The sequence below is a fragment of the Amblyraja radiata genome, chromosome 10 (assembly GCF_010909765.2).
Source record: "Amblyraja radiata isolate CabotCenter1 chromosome 10, sAmbRad1.1.pri, whole genome shotgun sequence".
NCBI classification, from domain to species: domain Eukaryota; kingdom Metazoa; phylum Chordata; class Chondrichthyes; order Rajiformes; family Rajidae; genus Amblyraja; species Amblyraja radiata.
The window spans coordinates 13,413,294-13,430,791 of NC_045965.1; the positions used below are offsets into that span (position 1 = coordinate 13,413,294).

Consider the following 17,498-nt stretch of genomic DNA (forward strand, 5'->3'; position numbering starts at 1 on the left):
TCCCTCTAACTCCATCCTTATATTTCCAATTTGTATCCATAGAAACTGGGCAGACTATCTCTATACTGCTGCCATATCACTGCCCTGTGAACATCATACAGCAATGTTTACATTATTTTCCATGGAATATAGGACATGAATAACAGCATACAGGGCTGAAGTTCCTTACAAATTGAAATGGTTTACACTTATTTGGCAAATGCAATTAAAAAATATAATTTTACTTGCAAAGTGGAATAAAAGGGATACATTGGGCGACAATGCATCACAGCTATAGTACAGCTGTAGTACAGTTGCTTTCAAGTTTTAACTGGGCATTGTGACAGAAGAGCATTTTAAACTAACATTGTTAACAAATTCAGTCTTCCCAACATGATATTCTATCTCCAATTCAAAGACCAGGAAATGACGATCTTGCAAATGGCCACATGCCTTGTTCTTCAGTTTATAGTCTATTCCTTCTCGTTTCCATCCATCATCCTCGTTTTCCAGACACTTTGGGGTAACAATTCTTCATACAAGTTACTTGTGATTCTATACAGCTCCATGCAAGTACAAGGCAAGGAATTTACTGAATGTCTCTGGACAATATCCTGACAGCCCATCAGGCACCTAGAGAGAAGAAACCAAATTCTGAACACCATTCTTTAATTTACATTAAATATATATAGTTAATATACTTCCAATGTTAGCACTGATGCACATAATGACGTTTGTTTTGGTCTACTGTTACTGAATTAATGTTGATCAAATGGCTGCCCTAAATTGTTATTAAAATTCAAAGTTTAGCAATATGCAGGACTGAAAACCACTGTAAGGGGCAAGGGTGGGGAAATGGGACTGTCTGGTTTGTTGCATGGAGCAGTTATGAATAAAACAGGCCAGATGGTTGCCTCTGTGCCACGTCCAGAGAATCATCAAATGTACCCTTTTTATTTTAAAACGATGCAACATTGCTGTTGCACAAATATGCCCGATGTTTCTAACTATACTTACCTGGATTACTTTCTTTTTGATGATGGGGAGGCACTTTGCATAGTCATACAGGAACTGGTCTTGATCCAACCAAATTAAATTTTTCACCCCATCATTTGATTGTAGATCTGTGGTATTTAGTTGGAAAACCAGAAATTGGAACTGCCTTCCATTTGTGGCAACACATTGTACTGTGATAGGATTGTGTAACACTTTTGGTTCTTCCTACAAGATAAAACATGAATAGCTTATGATTCTATTTCAAATCAAGTTAAATGGAAACAAGATTTTAGGACATTTCAACTACATTTATTCCCATGAAGAGAAACAAGTATCTTTCTCTGCTGCTCATCTTTTGTATACCTGCAATTATTGTTCAAGTATTTTTCCAAGTTTCATCCATCATCCTCAAGATAATACTTTCCAAATGATCTAATTTTAACCTTTCGATCATTGAATGTAGGCACATTAAACCTGAACATCTATCAAATCTCACTTTCTCCCTTCCCCAAGGCAAACTATAGCAAACTCCAGTTTCTTCATACAATCATAATCCCAGAACCAGTAGCTTCTGCACCAAAGTCTGTGTAGTTTAAAACAGTGTGTACACAATGCTCCAACTGTCCAGAATTACTATTGCTTGTAGAGTTGCATTACCTCCAGGCTAGTGCATTCTCAACCCTTAAAATATAGAATCACAGAAAGTTACTCACTGCATCTTAGTGCACATGCCAATAAACAACTAATATCAATTCTATTGGGGTTGTTCTTTTTTACATTCTCTTTAAATTTAATTTTATTCTTGTTTAATATAAATCCAAGTTTTGTTGCCTGTTGAATTCATATTGCACATCATTAAATAAATAAAATCATTAGCCCTGGTGTGGGACCCTGGATCTCTGGTGAATATTGCTCTCTAGTTTGAGAAACAAGTCAAGAGTGGTTGCATGAATCAGCACCAGAACAATTAAATTCTTACATACCGCAGCTTACTGACTCTATACCACACAATAAACCTACAATAATCAGTAACACAATGTAACCAGACTGTAATTGTGCGAAAACAGTAATGGTCCCTGTCTGTTTCAAATCCATTTCCCCCCGAGAGTTCTACATGCAACATTTAAAATAAAACATCCATGCTGACAGCACTGGTCTCATGCATCCACGTGCCACATCAAAATAATGAAAGCTAGTTTTGATCATGATCTTAATAAATCAAGGCTGCTTTTGTTTATTAGTTCATGCATATTCAATTGACTTAATTTTTCCCCAAATAATTTCTAAAACCTTTTCCGCCAATTAGTTGTCACGGCCGATGTGAGATCATGTGGCTCTTATAACTTTGAAGCAAAATTTGGTTAAAATGCACTGAGCACAAAGGAAATTGAGGTAATGGAACATTGAACAATGATAGTCACTTCCCAAAACACCAGGGGTATCGCAACATATAAAAGAAAGGTGATGGAGAAAAGGTCAAAAGTGGCAGAACATTGTTTTTAAAAACAGAAGTAGTTCGAGGCTGCAGTGCAGTGCAAAAGGTAATGATTTATGGGGCAAGGGTGGGGAAATGGGACTATCTGGTTTGTTGCATGGAGCAGTTATGAATAAAACAGGCCAGGTGGTTGCCTCTGTGCCACGTCCAGAGAATCATCAAATGTACCCTTTTTATTTTAAAACAATGCAACACCTGCAGCTCTTCATAGAACAGTACAGCACAGGAATGTTTGTGCTGAACATGATGCCCAGCTAAAGTGATTTAATCTGCCCATATATAATACATTTCCCTCTATTCCATGTGCCTATCTAAATGCCTCTTAAATGGCACTATGGTATCTGCCTGTGGCAGATTGTGTTTCCTCAGCTTCCACAGGAAGTACATCCTCTGTTGTGCCTTTTTGACTGTGGAGTTGATGGTGGCCCTCCCAGTTAAGGTCCTTGGAGATGATGGTTCCCAGGAACTTAAAAGACTCCACAGATGTGACTGTGGTGTTGATGGGTGAGTGGGGTGAGGGGAGGGGGTGCTCTCCTAAAGTCCACAATCAATTCCACTGCCTTCAGAGCATTGAGCTCCAGGTTGTTGCGATGGCACCAGGACGCCAACTGTGTCACTTCCTGTCTGTAGGCAGATTCCTCCCCATCCTGGATCAGTCCAATCAGGGTTGTGTCCTCCGCAAACTTGAGAAGCTTGACAGAGGTGTCTGTGGAGGTGCAGTCGTTGGTGTAGAGGGTAAAGGAGAGGGGAGAGTACACATACTTGCGGTGCTTCTATGCTGAGGGTCTGCGGGTCCGAGATGTGCTTTCCCAGCCTCACATGCTGCTTCCTGTCTGTCTGTCAGGAAGCTGGTGATCCACCGACAGAGGGGTTCAGGCCCCCACTATTCTGTATAAAAAAACCTCTCACCTTATAGCTATGCTCTCTAGTGTTGGATATTTCTAGACTAGGAAAAGGTTCTGACTGTCTACCCTATCTATGCCTCTCATAATGTTACATACATTTATCGTCTCCCCTCAAGCACCAACATTCCAGAGAAAACAATCCAAGTTCATCCAACCTTTTCCTGTAGCCAATGCCCTCTAATCCAGGCAGCATCTGCCAAACCTCCTCTGTACCCTCTCCAATGCTTCCACATATTTCCTGTAATGGGGCATCCAGAACCACGCGCAATACTCCAAATGCAGCCTAACCAAAGCCCTATAGAGCTGCTTCATTCCTTTAGTATCAGAGAAAGATTAAAGGGCAAGGCCAACAATACTTTCTGCATCTACTTTTTTCACCAGCATTGGGTGGGAGACTTGATTTTAAGTGCTGCTAGCTTTTCCAGTGTCAAATCAACCTTTTTTCCATAACTCTGGGAATGCCCTCGTCTTCGTTGAACAATTGTGCAATGCCTGCAGTCAGAACTCAGAGCTCCATTTGGGAATCACTTTCTGTTAATGTCAAAGGAAATCCAACTGTCTTCTGTAGGCATGTGCTGACAATCTATTCCCTTGCTGCTCCACTTATTTCCCCTTTCATTTCTCTAAAGTCTTAGCTGGATAATTAACCTATCATGAAGCTTTTTTTCTGTTTCATATTTTTCAAACACCTTTGTCAACAAGGAAGCTCTCACTTTTACTTTTCCTTCATATGAATGTATACAGGCAGCATCCTCCTCAAAACATTAGCCATTACTTATTTTTCTGCTGCTCATTGTTTATTTGACTTTGTCCACCAGATTCCACTACAAATCACTGCAATTGACTAATCACCGATTAATATTAATATTTATTCCACTATTAATATATACCTTACATGGTTATGTTCACAATTTCCAATCATGACATTCTTCTGCATTATATCCAGCAATGCCTTATTTAGAAGAAGCAATGACTCAAGAATTCTCCTCCCCAAACTTATGTACCTCACTTCACCTTCCTTTAACGATTTTATTACCACCTCTAAACTGGATTTTATGTTTTTAACTGAAACATGGCTAGAATAAAATAACAGTGCAACCATTCTGATCGAGACAGCTCCTCCCAACTATAACTTTTTTGATGTATGTAGATCTGGAAAAAGAGGTGGAGGGGTTGCTGCTATATTTAAAAATGTATTTCAGGGGAAACAGATGTTACTTGGTGATTTTCCATCATTCGAATACCTTTGTGCTGTATTGAAATGTTCCCCCAGAGTTCTCCTATTAATTATTTACAGGCCACCTAAATATCATGCAATTTTTTTCGATAACTTTACAGAATTATTGTCTAGCATCTCCACTGACTTTGACTGTCTAGTTATAACTGGTGATTTTAATTTTCATACTGATGATTTGAATGACAAGGGTGCAAAAGGATTTTTTACTATTTTAGACACATTTGAACTGTCTCAACATGTGAAAGAGGCTACTCATTGTAAGGGGCACACCCTGGACTTGATTATCACAAAGGGTCTCAATGTTTCTGATATTTTCGTGACTGATCCTTCATTGTCTGACCACTTCTGTGTTTTCTTTAATATATCTTTTATTCCTGACATACAGACAAAATCAAATACTGTCAAAAAACGGTATATAAATGAACATTCTAATGTACACTTTAAAAATGCCATCTCCTTGTTACCACCTCTAAACCCATGTTCTGCTGATGATCTTGTAGATAACTTTAATTCCAAAATTGTGAAAGTTATAGATGTCATTGCACCTGTTACGGTTAAAACGATTTCTGGTAAGCAAAAGGCACCCTGGAGAAAAGCTGCTTTTGTAACAGCCCAGAAAAGAGAATGCCGGCAAGCTGAACGCATCTGGCGGAAAACAAAACTTCATATTCACCATGACATCTATAAAGAGAGCCTCCGTGCCTACCATTTAGACTTAAAAAGTGCTAGAGAAACATTTTTCTCCAATATCATTAACAACACTAATAAGGCAAAAACCCTATTTGCAACTGTTGACAGACTGACCAACCCAACACAAATACCACCTGAACTGCATTCCATGCAGAAATGCAATGAGTTTGCATTCTTTTATACTGATAAAATTGAAGGCATCAGACGTGCCATCAATATCTCCACTTCAAACAAAAATGTTGGATCACCACCCTGTTTAGGCAAAAGTAACGTGGCAATGATGACATGCTTTAATGTCAGACTCTAAAACTCTTGTGGAAACAGTGACACAACTAAGGCCATCCACCTGCTGCCTTGATGCTTTACCTACCAACTTCTTTAAGAATGTTTTTGACTGCCTAGCAATAGACATACTGCAAATAGTTAACAGCTCTTCAATCAGGCAATTTCCCAAAAGCCTTGAAAACTGCAGTTATTAAACTCCTTTTAAAAAAGCGGAGCCTAGATGACTATTATTAACAACTATAGACCAATATCAAACCTATCTTTCATAAGTAAAATCATTGAGAAAGTTGTCCTCCAGCAACTTAACCACTTCCTGGCTTCAACTGGCTGCTACGACAACTTCCAGTCAGGATTTCGACCTCTTCATAGCACCGAGACCGCCCTTATTAAAGTTGTAAACGACATCCGTCTTAACACAGACTCTGGCAAAGTTTCAATATTAATGCTATTAGACCTCAGTGCTGCATTCGACACTGTTGATATCTCAATACCTTTGGACAGGTTGGAAGAATGGGTGGGGCTTTCAGGCACAGTCTTAAGTTGGTTCAGGTCATATCTACAAGATAGGAACTATTTTGTTTCCATTGGCGACTTTGTATCAGAACCAACCAACGTGACGTGTGGAGTCCCGCAAGGTTCGATCTTAGGGCCCTCTTTATTCAACATCTACATGCTCCCACTAGGGCAAATCATGCGAAATAATAATATTGACCACCACTGCTATGCCGATGACACTCAAATCTATGTAGCGCTATCACCAAATGACTATCGCCCCATAGATCTGCTGTGCCAGTGCATTGAGCAAGTCAAAGACTGATGTGCCAAAATTTCCTCCAACTAAATAAGGACAAAACAGAGATAATTGTTTTTGGTGCTAAAAAAGAAAGGCTTAAAGTAACCCAACACCTTCACTCTCTGTCCCTGAAAACTTCAAACAAAGCCAGAAATCTTGGGGTTATTATGGATTCAGATTTACATTTCGACAGTCACATCAAATCAGTAACAAAATCGGCCTACTATCACCTCAAAAACGTAGCAAGATTAAGAGGACTCATGTCAGCTCAAGACTTAGAAAAACTTGTACATGCCTTTATTACTAGTAGGCTAGATTATTGTAACGGTCTCCTTGCAGGTCTTCCAAAAAAAACTGTCAGGCAGTTACAGCTTGTTCAGAATACTGTTGCTACAGTTCTAACAAAGACCAAAAAATGTGAACACATTACACCAATTCTTAAATCCTTACATTGGCTCCCTGTATGTCAGAGAATTGATTTCAAAATCCTGCTGCTCACCTATAAATCGCTACATGGTTTAGGGCCAAAGTATATCACTGACATGCTTCCACTATATAAGCCTTCTAGACCGCTAAGATCTTCTGAAACCAATCTGCTAGTGATTCCCAGAGTACATACAAAACATGGGAAAGCAGGATTTAGTTACTATGCAACAAATAGCTGGAATAAACTTCCTGAAGATTTAAGACTTGCCTCAACTTTGACCACTTTTAAAACAAGACTGAAAACTTTTATGTTTACTTTAGCTTTCAGCTAAATCTTAACTACATTGCACTTTTAACTTTGCACTTTTTATAATGCATTTTTAATTTTGTTTTTCTTTTCTTTTAGTTCTTCTATTTTATTTCATTTTATTATTTCATTTATTGTATGACATGTTTTTATGTGAAGCACTTTGAGTCTGCCTCGTGTATGAAATGTGCTATATAAGTAAAGTTGCCTTGCCTTGCCTTCCTTACGACAGTTAATATCGTGGCACACAAGATTCTCCCTTTTAGGACTATGAATCTGCACCTTCACCTCCCTCTTATCTTTTGATTTAGCATCAGTTCCCTGTTCTGTTGGAATGCATCCAATCCAGGAATTAAGCAGAAATAAAATCTCCAAGATTAGTATCAGTGAGTTAGACACTTACACCGTATAACATCTTGGCTCGTGCCAGTGCATCGGCAAATGTGAACATAATCATCTTGGCCCTCAATGGTTCTGGTTTGAATGACTTTGCGATAACGGAGGATTCCATAATATATAGGGTGTGAGCATGAGGAAAAGGGTACCCATTACGGAAACCTACGACAAAAGAAGAAATTTGTAAGTCTACAAATACCACATTAATCATATTCTCATCACTGTACCTGATACTTCATCAAAAAACTTCATCATGTTAGTTGGATACAATTTGCCTTTAACAAATCTGTGCTGGTTTTCACAAATCAACCCATACATGTCTAAGTGAATGCTAATTATTATTTAAAAAACTTCTCGACAAACAAGGTTAAAATGCAATTTGCTCCTACAACCTTTATTCAATGAGGATATAACATGTGCAACTTCAGACCTCACCCTCACTTTGTACGTAACTTTAGCAGTTTTGATGAAAAGTCATCGACCCAAAATGTTAATTTTCTCTTCCCATGAGTACAGCCAGACGTTTTGAATCATGGTCATTGGCAAGTTATGTTTACAAAAACTCAGTTACAGAACCTGTACCAAAGCGTTGATGGAAAGACCCACCTGTGTCATTAAGTAATTCATAGACATTGGTAAGCTGCAGGTCAATATTAGGTGAAATAGGATAGAACGTTGGGAGGGTATGCTTTTCTGTGCTTAATATCTCTTCTTCTCCTGCCATTGCTGGTAAAGGGTGCTTACTACTCAGGAGCATTCCACTCAAACCACATACCCGGTATATGTCAGTCTCTGCAAAGAAAAGAAAATATTCATCAATTCATCAAATTACTAAATGGCAATGTACAGTCTTGTCCAAATGATGGTTCTACATTTTTCTCTAACCCAGCTTATGAAGATACTGCACCTTCGGGTGCATGTGACGAATAAAATGACTTTGACTGTCGGTATTTGTACAGAGTCCACTTTCCACCTTGGAACTCACACCTTATTTGACTGCAAATATGTTTTATGTATAGTATTACATATGTAATATGTATAAATACTTATATGTATACAAGCCCAAGTTGCATATAAAAACTGTGAATCTTTAAAACATTAAAGCAAGCACAGAGCATTTCTCTTTCAAGATGTATGTTTATGAATTATTTTGAAATTGTGTGAGGAGTTGATGAATGGCAAATATCTCTTTGTTTCCCCCATCTGTATGGTGTTCAATATCAGTTAATCAAGCACCGATTTCAAACCTAAATGTTTCTGGAATAAAAGATTCAACTCTACAGTGGAAAGTACATTTGCCCCTGAACTACCAGAATAACTACATTTAAAAATTTTGGTACAATAAATGCATTGAATGCTTTTCACTCAAAGTTTAAAAAAAAAAAAGGATTGTACAAGACAGGAGGATGCTATTCAGCCAAAGTGCCACTGGCTCTCTGAAAAAAGGAACCTTTCTTGTTCTTTCTACATTCTGCTTTCATCCTGAAACTTTGCCCAATCTTTCTTCATGTTCAAGTGCAATCCAATTATTGATGAACAATGTTCGTTCTGCAAAAGTAAGTATTTAGGCTACACAGTGTAGCAGTTATATCCCAGGAATAATAGCCTGGACATTTAAACTAACAATACAAAGACCCAAATGCAAATCCCACCATGGCAATGTGGAATTTAAACTATTAAACAACTGATGAAATATTAAATTATTGATGGTCCGAGCAGGGTATTAAACAAACACCCCTCACATAGGAAAGCTACCACGTTTAGCTAATTCTCTACCTGCACGCAACTCCAGAATTGCCCAAATAATCAACTCTCAAATGACATGGCAAGCGACACAATGAAACAAAGAATAAAACTAGATGGACCACCTGGCATCACGCTTGGCCCCAACAATCGATTTGATAAAACTACTTCCAAGTCAGTCATCCTACAAAGTTCTGTTCCTGAGCATCTGAATAATAAAACACCACCAATACCAGCATCTGGAAACTGGTGTTTAAAATAGAAGCACCTTAGCCAAACTGTCTGATTTCATCTTCTTACAGAAGCCTATCCCACAAACAATGTGGTAGACTCATCAATCACAATCCCTCTGTATGTCTTGTCCAGCAGCAAGAAAGTTTCATCAGAGGAGACAGCACAGCAGATTATAGACAGGAGTCATTGCCCTAAGTGCCTAATAGTTTCTATAACAGTGCCTTGTACAACTTACATACATTTATATATAACTTATGATTTGTGTTATCGGAGCCCATGTGCCAATGCTGCATGCTGCAAGCAAGATTTTCAATATACCTGTACCTCACCGTACATTTGTATTTCACAATAAACTCGAACTGACTCAACTATTCCAGCATTGCCACAACTAGATCCTGTAAGTTAGATTATCAGAGTTATACCAAGACACATCCAGGAACAATTTTTCAAGATTATCAGTAAGAAACTGGTTTGTGGGATAAAATTCAATTTCTTCAAAGGCAGAGACAGGAATCTGTGCTGCAAGTTTCAACATCTGCATATATTTTCATCAGTTTCTATGTGGTCAAAAACAATTTTAAGAAAGGATGCAGAACAATGTTGGGGGTGGGAATGCAAACTTGTAAATAATTTCCCCTTTTCCTCTTCCACCAATCATTCCTCAATAGAAGTCTTGCTGACTATTGTCTGAAGAAGGGTTTCGGTCCGAAACATTGCCTATCTCCTTCGCTCCATAGATGCTGCTGCACCCGCTGAGTTTCTCCAGCATTTTTCTGTACCTTGCTGACTAACCTCTCTCCCATGTTGCCGATACGCGGTAGTTTTCAGCTAACATCCTGCTTCCCAGGGTGGGGAATTGTGGCTGCTGGATTCTGCACAAGTGTAGGAGGTCCTGCATCAGCACAGGGCTAGAAAAAAAGGAGGAAAAGCATGAGAAAAGTTAAAAGAGAAATGTTGCCTGTCTTGTTCATGCTATTTTGTCACCCACCATCAATTCCAGTACAAGTCATTAGCTGTACGCATGAAACCCAACTGGTTATCTACTGTTTTATTGGGAAAGGAAATCTGTCAACCATATCTGGTCCGTTGTTTGTGTAACTCCAGACCCACAGCATTATGATTGACCCTTGACTGTCCTCTGAGATGATCCACCATGTCACTCAGTTTAAAAGTAAATAGAATTGGGAATTAAATGCTGTTCTGATGATGACACTCATAACCCGCAAATGGACAAAAAAAATTAATGCGCCAAAGCTTCTTCCATTTGACCATCCAAATTCAAAACATCATTCACAATTCGAACGACGTTAATTTTTACACATCACGTATGAATTCCCTTTATAACCTCAAGTGCGTTTAATAAATTTTGTGCTAATTAGGAGCCAGGGCATTGGGGCAGTTTAAAAAAAAAAGAAAAGGAATAGTCGGAAAGTATGATGCTTTAAAAATGTGCTAACAAGGGTTCAGGGCATGCATGTTGATGTTAGAGTGAAGAGCAAGACAGGTGGGCCTAAGGAACCTTGGATGACGAGATAAATTGAGGCTCTGGTCAAAAATAAGTAGGAGACATGGGACAGGCTTAGGCAGCTGGGATCAAGTGTATCCCTGGAGGAGTTTCAGAAACTGAGGAGCACACTAAAGAAGGAAATCTGGAGGGCAAAAATGGGACAGGATACAGCTCTGGCCAATAATATTAAGGATATTCCAAAGAGATTTTATGTACATGAAGTGAAAAAGGATAACCAGAGAGAGAACAGGGCACCTGAGGAATCAGTGTGTGTAGAGCCTCAGGAGATGCGCAAGGTCCTCATTTCTCCATTGTTTTACCATGGAGAAAGACATGAGGATGAGGGAACTTGTAGCATTTATTGGAGTGTCTTGAGGACAATCAGTATTATGGTCGAGGAGGTGCTGAACGTCATAACGTGATGAAGGTACACAAATTTCCCAAGCCTGATCAGATATATCCAAGGACACTGTGGGAAGCAGGATAAGAAATTGCATGTGCTCTGACTGAGATACGGGTGATCATTAAATACGGGTGAGGCGCCGGAAGAGTGGCAATTGCTGTGCCTCTATTTAAGGAGGGCTACAAGGAAAAGCTGGTAACTACAGGAAGATTCTGAGGAATATGATACAAGTGCATTTAGATAGACAAGGGCTGATTAGGGATAGTCAGCACGGTTTTGTACGTGGGAGATTGTATCCGATTGGGGTTTTTTGAAGATCTAATTAAAGAGATTGATGAGGGCAGAGCTGTAGACATTAACTAGATAGATTTCAGTGCCAAGATTCCACATGGTATGCTGCTCTGGAAGGTTAGATCGCATGGGATCCAAGGTGAACTCACGAATGGATAGAAAATTGGCTTCAGGGAAGGAACCAGAGGGTGATGGTGGAAGGCTGTTTTTTCAGACTGTGGCCTGTGACTTGTGGTATGCCTCAAGAATTGGTGCTGGGCCCATTGCTGCTTGCGGTTTATATCAATAGTGTGGATGAAAACATACAAGGTATGATTAGTAAGTTTGCAGATGACACTAAACTTGGTGGTTTGTAGATAGTGAAGATGGTTATCAAAGGTTACAGCAGGATCTTGATCAGTTGAGCAAGTGGGCAGAGGAATGGTTAATGGAGTTTAATGCAGATGAATGTGAGATGTGGCATTTTGGGAAGTCTAACCAGGGCAGGACCTTCACAGTAAATAGCAGGGTTCTGGGCAGCTTTGTAGAGCATAATGATTTAGAATTGCACGCACATAGTTCCTTGAAAGTGGCATCGTGAATAGGTAAGGTGGTCAAGAAGGCTTTCGGCACATTGGCATTCATCAGTCAGGATTTTGTGTATAAAAGTTGGGATGTTAAGTTACTGTGTACATGGACTGGTGAGGTCACAGTTGGAGTATTGTGTTTGGTTTTGGTCCCCCTGCTATAGAGAAGATGTTGCTAAGCTGGAAAGAGTGAAGAGAAGATTTATGAGGATGCTGCCAGGACTGATGCTACAAGGTCTGAGCTACAGGGCGAGGTTGGGCAGGCTGGCACGGTATTCCTTGGAACGTAGAAGGATGAGGATGAGGGGTGATCTTACAGAGATGTATATAGGTGTTGGGTATATGGAATGAGCTGCCAGAGGAGGTAGTTGAGGTGGAAATTAAAGTAACATTTAAAAGACAATTGGGTGGATACAAGGATGGGAAAGGTTTAGAGGGATATGGATCAAACATCGGCAGGTGAGACCAGTGCAGATGGGACACCTTGGTTGTCATGAGCAGGCTGAGCTGAAGGGCCTATTTCCATGCTATATGACACTATGAGTTTGTGTGAAGGTCTGGTCACCCAATTATAGCAATTAAGCTGAAAAGGGCGATGAATAAATTCACGCTGCTATTAGTCGGATTGGAGGGCTTTAATTATAAGGGAGACTGACTAGGCAAAGGACGTCAAATGTCAGGTTTTGCAAAATATAATTAAAAGCATTTACTTGGAAGTCCAAATATCAATTTAACAAACACTGAATAGACAATCACCTTAGAAGAAATGATGACTGAAGAAGATTCCCAAACAGCATGTCTTTCATAGATGTTACCTGATCTGCTGATTTACTCAAGCACTTTGCCTTTTTTTTTTGTAAACCTCCATCTGCAGTTCCTTGTGTCTAGAAATTATGGTTATTGTTTAGGTGTGATAATAGGTTAAATGCAAATGGTCTGAAATACCAAGGTCAAGGACTCACAATGGAGTATTCGGTTTTATAACATAATTTCCTTATTTTTGCATTTTAATTTACATGATTTAACAAATGATCCAAATTTGCATCAAACCATTTTGTGTGGAGTTAACGTGCATTGAGTGCACAGTGGGCTGATCTATTTTGTGATACTATATAGAATCTCATTTCCTGAGGAAATATAAGCATTTTACCCACGTTAGATGAAATACATTATTTCTCTCAATTTTTTCGATTAAAGAATTAAAGTATTTTTTTCGATTAAAGAATAACCAAATGCTTACCAAAACCGAGCTCTTTTGGGACGAATTTCAGGAGCACTCCAAAAGCGAGCATGGCTGATAGCTGCCTTAACACGCTCATCCTGATTTTCAATGCGATATGCAGGATCTTCAGCTATGCTTAATATCTGCTTAGGGAGGCCATCTATCAATTTAGACTTGGTCAGCCAAAGAGCTTGTTTAACACCTGAAGACATAAACATATTACATAGCAATGTTAAAAAAAAGACACTACTAAGGTGGAACAGCAAGATCATTGCAAAGATATTCCAAGGAAACAGATGAGATCCTTTGCAAATGCTTTGAGGCGGCAGATTGGTCGATATTCAAGCACTTTGCTACCAATCTAGATGAATATGCCAATGCTGTCACAGACTTTATCAGCAAGTGTGTAGAGGACTCTTTACCAAAGAGGGTGGATGATGCTAGTGTTCCCCAATTTGAAAATATGGATGAACTGCGAGGTCCACTCCCAGGTAAAGTCCAAGTCTGTAGTATTCAAGTCAAACAGGGATGCCAAGAGAAGATTCCGTCCGGACCAAGCTGGAATTCTGAGGCAATGACAGGATACCCATAGATTTGGCAAAGCTTGCAGCCTATAACAGGCAACAAAGCGTCAGTATCACCTGCAACAAAGGGTCCCACCCGATGATAAAGCATTCTATGCATGCTTTGAACAGGAGGACGGTGGAGAAACATCACTTGCCCCGCCAGTCTCGAATACGCCTGTACCAACAGTTACTGCGGCATGTGTAGGACCGGCATTCCTGAGAGTGAATCCGTGGAAAGCAATAGGTCCGGATGGGGTCCCTGGGCATATCCTCAGGATCGGTGCGGATCAGCTTACGGAGGTTTTCACAGATATCTTTAAACTTTGACTACTCCATTCGGAGGACCCCACCGGCTTCAAGAAGATTACTATCATCCTGGTGCCAAAGAAAAGCAAAGTAGAGTGCCTTAGAGACTACCATCCAATGGCTCTGATATCCACCACCATGAAGTGTTTTGAGAGACTGGTGGTCGTGTATATTAACTCGTCTCCCAGCCAGCCTTGATCCACTGCAATTTGTTTACCATCGCATCGCATCCATAGTTGTCCCTGACCCTAAACACATCACCGGAACATCTAGGCAACAAGGATTCCTAATTATCGACTATAATTCTGCCTTCCACACCATCATCTTAAATGCCCGCTAAATACATGCTTGCCAGATACCGAAAACAAACTTCTCTCAGTAAGTGGGCTCCAATCTCATCATAGAAACATAGAAAATAGGTGCAGGAGTAGGCCATTCAGCCCTTCGAGCCATTCAATATGATCATGGCTGATCAACTAAAATCAGTGTCCACTGCAAATAATATGAGAACTACTTTGTCAGTTGACTGAATCTCTCCCCCAAGTTTACCAGCTGTCAAAATTGACAGAGGTTAAATAACTTTGAGTGTCTCTGACATTCAGAAATATTGAAAAACCTTCCATCTTACTTTACATTTTTAATAATGCCCTGAAAGATTAAAAATAATTAAAACACTCAAGGACCGAAAATAACTAAAATATATTAAAATATATTTAAATTAATTAAATGAAATAAAAAGGCGCTTATCATCTTACATTTACTCTCACCTTTATTTTCCTCTATTTATCGGTATATAAATGCCCTCAATGATCTGGTAATTTGAGTAGCTGGGAAAATGCAGATGTCTGTGCTTCTCCAGTGGTATCCAGGAGGGGTCAGAAGAGATCAGTGATCTTATTTGCTGTTCTACTTCATCATTGAAGCATGAACATCATGCATGTGTCTGTATGTGCGTGCGTATTCTTACTGTGATCCCAATTGGACAGGAGGGTCATGTAGTGTTGCTGTTTTGCATCAATGTAAAATTGGCACAGATGAATTTAGGACACTAAAAATCTGCCAGTTTAAAGTCTCAACATGTAAACAGTTCACCCAATACCATCTCCTCCCAATGCTCTTTTCCACATCTTTGTATGCTTATCTCCCACCTATGCCACATCATTAGAATTGGAGGGTACAGACAGAACAGGTTGGGAGAAACCGTTCTCACTGGCAGACGGTCAAAAATGAGGAGATGACGATGATTGAAAAAAATAATTACTTTAGTTTTTTTATATATAAAGATTGAGAGAATAGGGTCTAGAATGCAGTGCATTTGGGAGGACTACAGACATATTTAATTACAGCTTTCAAAAAAGGAGCTGGGCAAGTATCTGAAGGAAACAAAATTGCAAGACAATGCTCCTTTTAATTTTGTATACAGGAAGTCCCTGACCTAAATGCTCCTTTTAATTTGTATACAGGAAGTCCCTGTGCTAAATTTTCGATCACCCACACTTATGAACGAGTTCCAATATAAATTGCTGTAGGTACCAGATCTGAGTTCCAGCTTAAAATCACTGGGGGCCTGACACTCAACATTACTCTGGTGAGTAATTGTGTTACAAATAAAATATCAGAATTTGAACCATCTTGTCTCTGTGTCATTTGTAGTTTTAATTCTCCACCTTTGCAGTGGTGTTATATTAATATTATCATTGTACTTAGAGATGTTGCAAACATCAGCTCACCACCTGTCCTTTTCTCCTCTGCTTTCTTTTTCCACTGTTTCTGCACCCCAAGTTGAATTATAACTGTCTCATGTCTTGTGCCAAGGAAATTACACTATTCTGATCTGCGAAAAAATTGACTTACAAAGTCTATTAACCAATCGCATTCATAAATCGGGGACTCTTTGTACCTCCATCAGGTCGCCCCTCAGCCTTCTTGGCTCTGAGAAAAACCAAAGGCAGCTTATCTAGAGTCCTATTATAACCAAAAATGATCCATCTCTGGCATTTCACTGGTACAATCACATCCTTCCTATAGTATGACAACCAGAACTGTACACAATACCCATTCCTTTCCAGAGATGCTGCCTGTCCCCCCGAGTTGCTCCAGCATTTTGTGTCTACCTTCGATTTAAACCAGCATCTGGCTTGGATCTATTATCATGCTTGTGGGGACACGGTACTTGGAAAATAATAATAAAATTATATAAAAGTCGACTGGATCTGCAAACGAAGTAATGCTTTTTGAGACTTTATCTAGCAGAATAGATAAGGTGGGATCAGGGGATGTGGTTGATAAGGTGTTTAAGAAGGAACTGCAGATGCTGGAAAATCGAAGGTACACAAAAATGCTGGAGAAACTCAGCGGGTGCAGCAGCATCTATGGAGTGAAGGAGATAGGCAACGTTTCGGGCCGAAACCCTTCTTAGTAGTCGATAAAGTGTCAAGAAAGAGAAAATTAAATAGATCATATCTGATGTGTTTGCATAGGTGGGAATTGCAATATATCTCATCAGTTGATTATTACAGATTTAGACAGTAAGAATAGCTGTTATTTATGGGCTGAGAGACTGTGACTAGTCATTGTGGCTCAGCCACTGAATAACGAAGGAGGCACAAGAGGACAAACAGCCGATTCCTGCTCGTTTTACTACATTATGATGCCCCCGAGCAGCGCGGCGCTTACCCTCCAGCAGTTTGGTTCTCTGGTGGAAGGTGTAACATGGTCTCTCCTTGTACAGCGGCATCTCCTCGTACTTGGGGCCCCGCCGGTGGAGGGGATCCACCCACTCGCGTTCCCAGGCGGGATGTTTGGGCTCAGCCAAGCCCGGCACGAAATGCATCCTGTCCCTGAAGGTGATGGGCTCCAGCCCGGGGATCTCCACGGCCTCCGGCCTCTCCTTCGGCCGCTGGGCCCGAACCAACCGGCCAGCGGTGACATGGAGGACGCGGCAGTCCGAGTACGCAGGCACCAGGTCCGCCACTGCAACGCGCGAAGCCCGGCTCCACATCGCGATAAATTAATCCAGGGCTTCTGAGAGAGAAAAAATAGGCCTCGTCCTGTTACTCTGGCAACCGGGCTTCGAAAAGGATAGTGGGTGTTAAACTTTGACCCGGCTGTCCAGCGACATCTGACTGGCATCAGCATCAACCATACAGAT

At 40.1% G+C, this 17,498-nt stretch overlaps 1 protein-coding gene across 1 annotated transcript; it reads right to left on the reverse strand.

Annotated features, from left to right (window-relative positions):
- Positions 1 to 200: 200 nt before the first annotated feature.
- Positions 201 to 17,449, reverse strand: mrpl37 (mitochondrial ribosomal protein L37). The gene is made up of 7 exons (XM_033028073.1): positions 17,024 to 17,449; positions 13,494 to 13,677; positions 10,279 to 10,394; positions 8,116 to 8,301; positions 7,517 to 7,671; positions 997 to 1,200; positions 201 to 612 (listed from the first exon to the last, which is right to left on the reverse strand). The coding sequence occupies exons 1-7, from the start codon at positions 17,346 to 17,348 to the stop codon at positions 535 to 537; spliced, it is 1,248 nt and encodes a 415-aa protein (XP_032883964.1). The 5' UTR covers positions 17,349 to 17,449; the 3' UTR covers positions 201 to 534.
- Between the last annotated feature and the right edge of the window lie 49 nt (positions 17,450 to 17,498).

Excerpts from the sequence above, each read along its gene's own strand:
- mrpl37 (XM_033028073.1), bottom strand. The coding sequence starts at position 17,348 with ATGTGGAGCCGGGCTTCGCGCGTTGCAGTGGCGGACCTGGTGCCTGCG. Across the intron at positions 8,302-10,278 it reads ATCGGCAACATGGGAGAGAG|AGACTGACATATACCGGGTA; the intron begins GTTAGTCAGCAA and ends TTTTCTTTGCAG. Across the intron at positions 1,201-7,516 it reads GAGCCAAGATGTTATACGGT|GAAGAACCAAAAGTGTTACA; the intron begins GTAAGTGTCTAA and ends TTTATCTTGTAG.